Source organism: Limulus polyphemus, unplaced genomic scaffold (genome assembly GCF_000517525.1).
Source record: "Limulus polyphemus unplaced genomic scaffold, Limulus_polyphemus-2.1.2 Scaffold6841, whole genome shotgun sequence".
Lineage (NCBI taxonomy): Eukaryota > Metazoa > Arthropoda > Merostomata > Xiphosura > Limulidae > Limulus > Limulus polyphemus.
In genome coordinates this window covers 4,602-7,677 of record NW_013672451.1, presented here as the reverse complement: position 1 = coordinate 7,677, position 3,076 = coordinate 4,602, and the positions used below count along the sequence as shown (strand labels likewise).

The following is a 3,076-nucleotide window of genomic DNA, read 5'->3' as shown; positions in this document are numbered from 1 at the left end:
CAGTTATGCTGGGAACCATGGGTAAAGTTGACGGTGTAATAAACCGTAAAGTTGACGGACTGGAATTACTCCTGAAATTGACTTTTAATTTTATTTATGTAATAAGTGTAACATGAGAGTTCAAAATGAAGTTGATGATAAGATTTCTACAGAAAAACAGACAATGAGCTTACATCTCCATTCTGTAAAGACATATTGGAATTCCTGTTAGAATGCATACAATCTTTTCATAACCAAAGATATTCAATCGAGAACAATTTTACTAATATAATATCTCAAGTTTTAAGAGATTATTTTTAAAATTATGAAGTGTTTCTTTGGATTTTATAACCTTACATAACACTGTGATATTTAAATTTTGCTAGAAGATAAAACACAAGCTGCATATATTTATAAAAAGGTAAAAAAAAATAATAATAATCTCATTCAACATTAAAGTGCTTCTTCAAATTATAATTGCATTTCTCTTATTATTGAGACTACATATTTTCAATTATAGACTCAAGTTTATTTAGTGTTAAAAATATATATATAGAAAGGATATAATTCTACATAGATCTTAGTTTCAGTCTGTCAACATATTCCGTTGTATGTGATACGATAAGCTGCATTTATTTTATGTAAATATAAATAAATATGCTAAAACTATATCCTGGAGTCTGTTGTATCTAATAATGTATATATATTTATATATTACTTAGTTATTTAAATAAACATAATTATTTTAAAAATATATCCTGGATTCTGTTGTATCTAATAACAATATATATATTATTAGTTATTTAAATAATATCCAAGGAATGATACATCACCTTTTCTCTTCATGTTTAACTTTTAGTTCTTTCATGTTACACTTGAAATAGATTCTATTGTGTATATGCCATCATCAATTTAACCCTAATATCAAGAGTTGATTGTACAGAATTGTGTGTCTATTACAGTCATTGCAGTATCCAGAAAATGATGAAACATTTTAAATCGATAATTTAGAATCGCAGCTTTCAAACAGTACAACTTTTGTGCTCACATCTTTTGCAGAGAAATATTCATTTGAAGGTTATTTCCTCCATTTAAGTCCGGATTTTAGTGAAAGTCCATTCCCTTTGTGAAGTAACATGTCTATAAAAGTTTGTTTGATTGTTTTGAATTTCACGCAAAGCTACACGAGGGCTATCCGAACTAGCCGTCCCTAATTTAGCAGTGAAAAACTAGAGGGAAGGCAGCTAGTCATCACCACCTACTGTCAACTCTTGGGCTATTTTTTTACCAATGAATAGTGGGGTTGACCATCACTTTATAACGTCCCCACGGCTCAAAGGGCGAGCATATTGGTTGGGATGGGGATTCAAACCTACGACCCGCAGATTGCAAGTCAAGTACCCTAACCACCAGGCCACCTATAATAGTCCTGTTGTCAGTGTGACTATCAGAAAGTTATGTTTACTTTAGTTACATGAGTAATGTTGCCAGGTATGATGTTTGCATGAAATACAAATGTTTCAGACGCAGTCATGATGGAGTTCATTCTAAAGTTAAAGTGATCAGAAAGAGAGGCCATTCAACAATGTTAATATCCAACGAAAGAAGATTGAACAATAAGATATTTTGTTCTTCTCATTGTAACCAGTTTTATTGACAGACTAAGATATGACTCATCAGACCTGTAATGATGAAAATCATAAGAAAGAGTTATAGAGAGTCCTATATGTCATGAACATGTTGAACACCATTCTTACAGTGCAAGTCTAAATGAAATGACCTTGAGCAAAAGTAGCCTTGTGCTGAGAAGACTTTTTATTGTGGTTTTCAAAGAAAGAAATCAAAACTTAAACTAATGTACAGTTTTATACAAGAAATTGGTCTAGCAGATTTTCTCTTGTTCGAAGTTGCCACAATAAGATAGCAATTTCTGTACTATCATCTCGTGATTTAAGGGTTAAGTTATTATAAATTATCACAGGTCGTTCGATCTCTTACCATTTTTTCAGAACTACAAATAGTTTGAGTTGCTCTTTTAATACTGCAACAGTTAATGTAAATATTATACTATATTATTGCATTAACAAACCCAAAAAAAAACCTTATTACAAATTATCACAGCTATTTAGAATTCATCATGGAAACTGCGAGCAGTGTCTACCATTTTGCTGCCAAGGAAAATATTTTTCTGAGCTAAAACTTCCTGAAGAGACAGAGAGTTATCTTTGTTGGTGTCAGCCTTAGAAATGAGATCTTCCGCTTCTCGTTTGGAATGAACAGGATTTTCTGGATCATTGTACAACTATAAAAACAAAGTGGTTTTGAAAGTGAATTGAGTTAACACGCATCTACTCAGCAAGAGCCCACCATATAACAAATACAAAACTATACTATGTATACAAACGCTGAATGGCTAATAGAAGTAACTTGACTGTAATAAATGTACAACGTGGTTATCTATGTCTCTATCCTTTCTTGAACACTTTCCTTACCTGAAAATGTATTTCCAATAAATACCCATTTCTGCACACAGATTCAGTTATCTTCTTCATGCATATGCAAAAGAAGGTTGCATGCCACTACCCTTGAGGCAATTCCCACCTAATTTCATGTGATTTTACATCAACTGCGGTACTGCATGATAATGTAATCATTCAACAAAGCTCTCCACTAATGTGAGGGTGACACGCCCCCATGTGCAATAACTTTCCCTAAGCATTTGCACTCATGTAAACTTCATTCTTTGATGAGACAAGGTAGAAAAGGTGCACTGTAAATGAGGAGGATGGGTGGGAATGTGCGAGGAGGTGAATATCTAACTGGAATAATTATCTGGTACGGAAAGTGCATCCGAGATGATACCTCACCTCCACACACAGATTTAGCTAAAATAACACACAGAAGGGGCCCGTGCAAAATGTTCCTAGATGAGCACCAAATGGAAGCCCATTGGATGTAACATAGCTCCATTGGGGCACACCCATGGGAGACCACATCTCGTCTCATCCAGAGTATACTCTTCGCCTGTTTAGGAAAATAGGAAGAGGCAAAGAAGCCAAGTTCATGTTGCAGGGATTGGCAGAAGGTGAACATGACT

General features: G+C 33.9%; 1 protein-coding gene across 1 annotated transcript in view; it reads right to left on the bottom strand.

The window, feature by feature from the left end:
• Positions 1 to 1,296: 1,296 nt before the first annotated feature.
• LOC106474116 (45 kDa calcium-binding protein-like) overlaps positions 1,297 to 3,076 on the bottom strand; it is a gene marked incomplete at its 5' end in the record, with an annotated part of 6,371 nt that continues 4,591 nt past the window's right edge. Inside the window, one exon of the mRNA XM_013934807.2 lies at positions 1,297 to 2,281. Coding sequence (XP_013790261.2) covers positions 2,105 to 2,281 — 177 coding nt within the window. The remainder of the gene's footprint in view (positions 2,282 to 3,076) is intronic.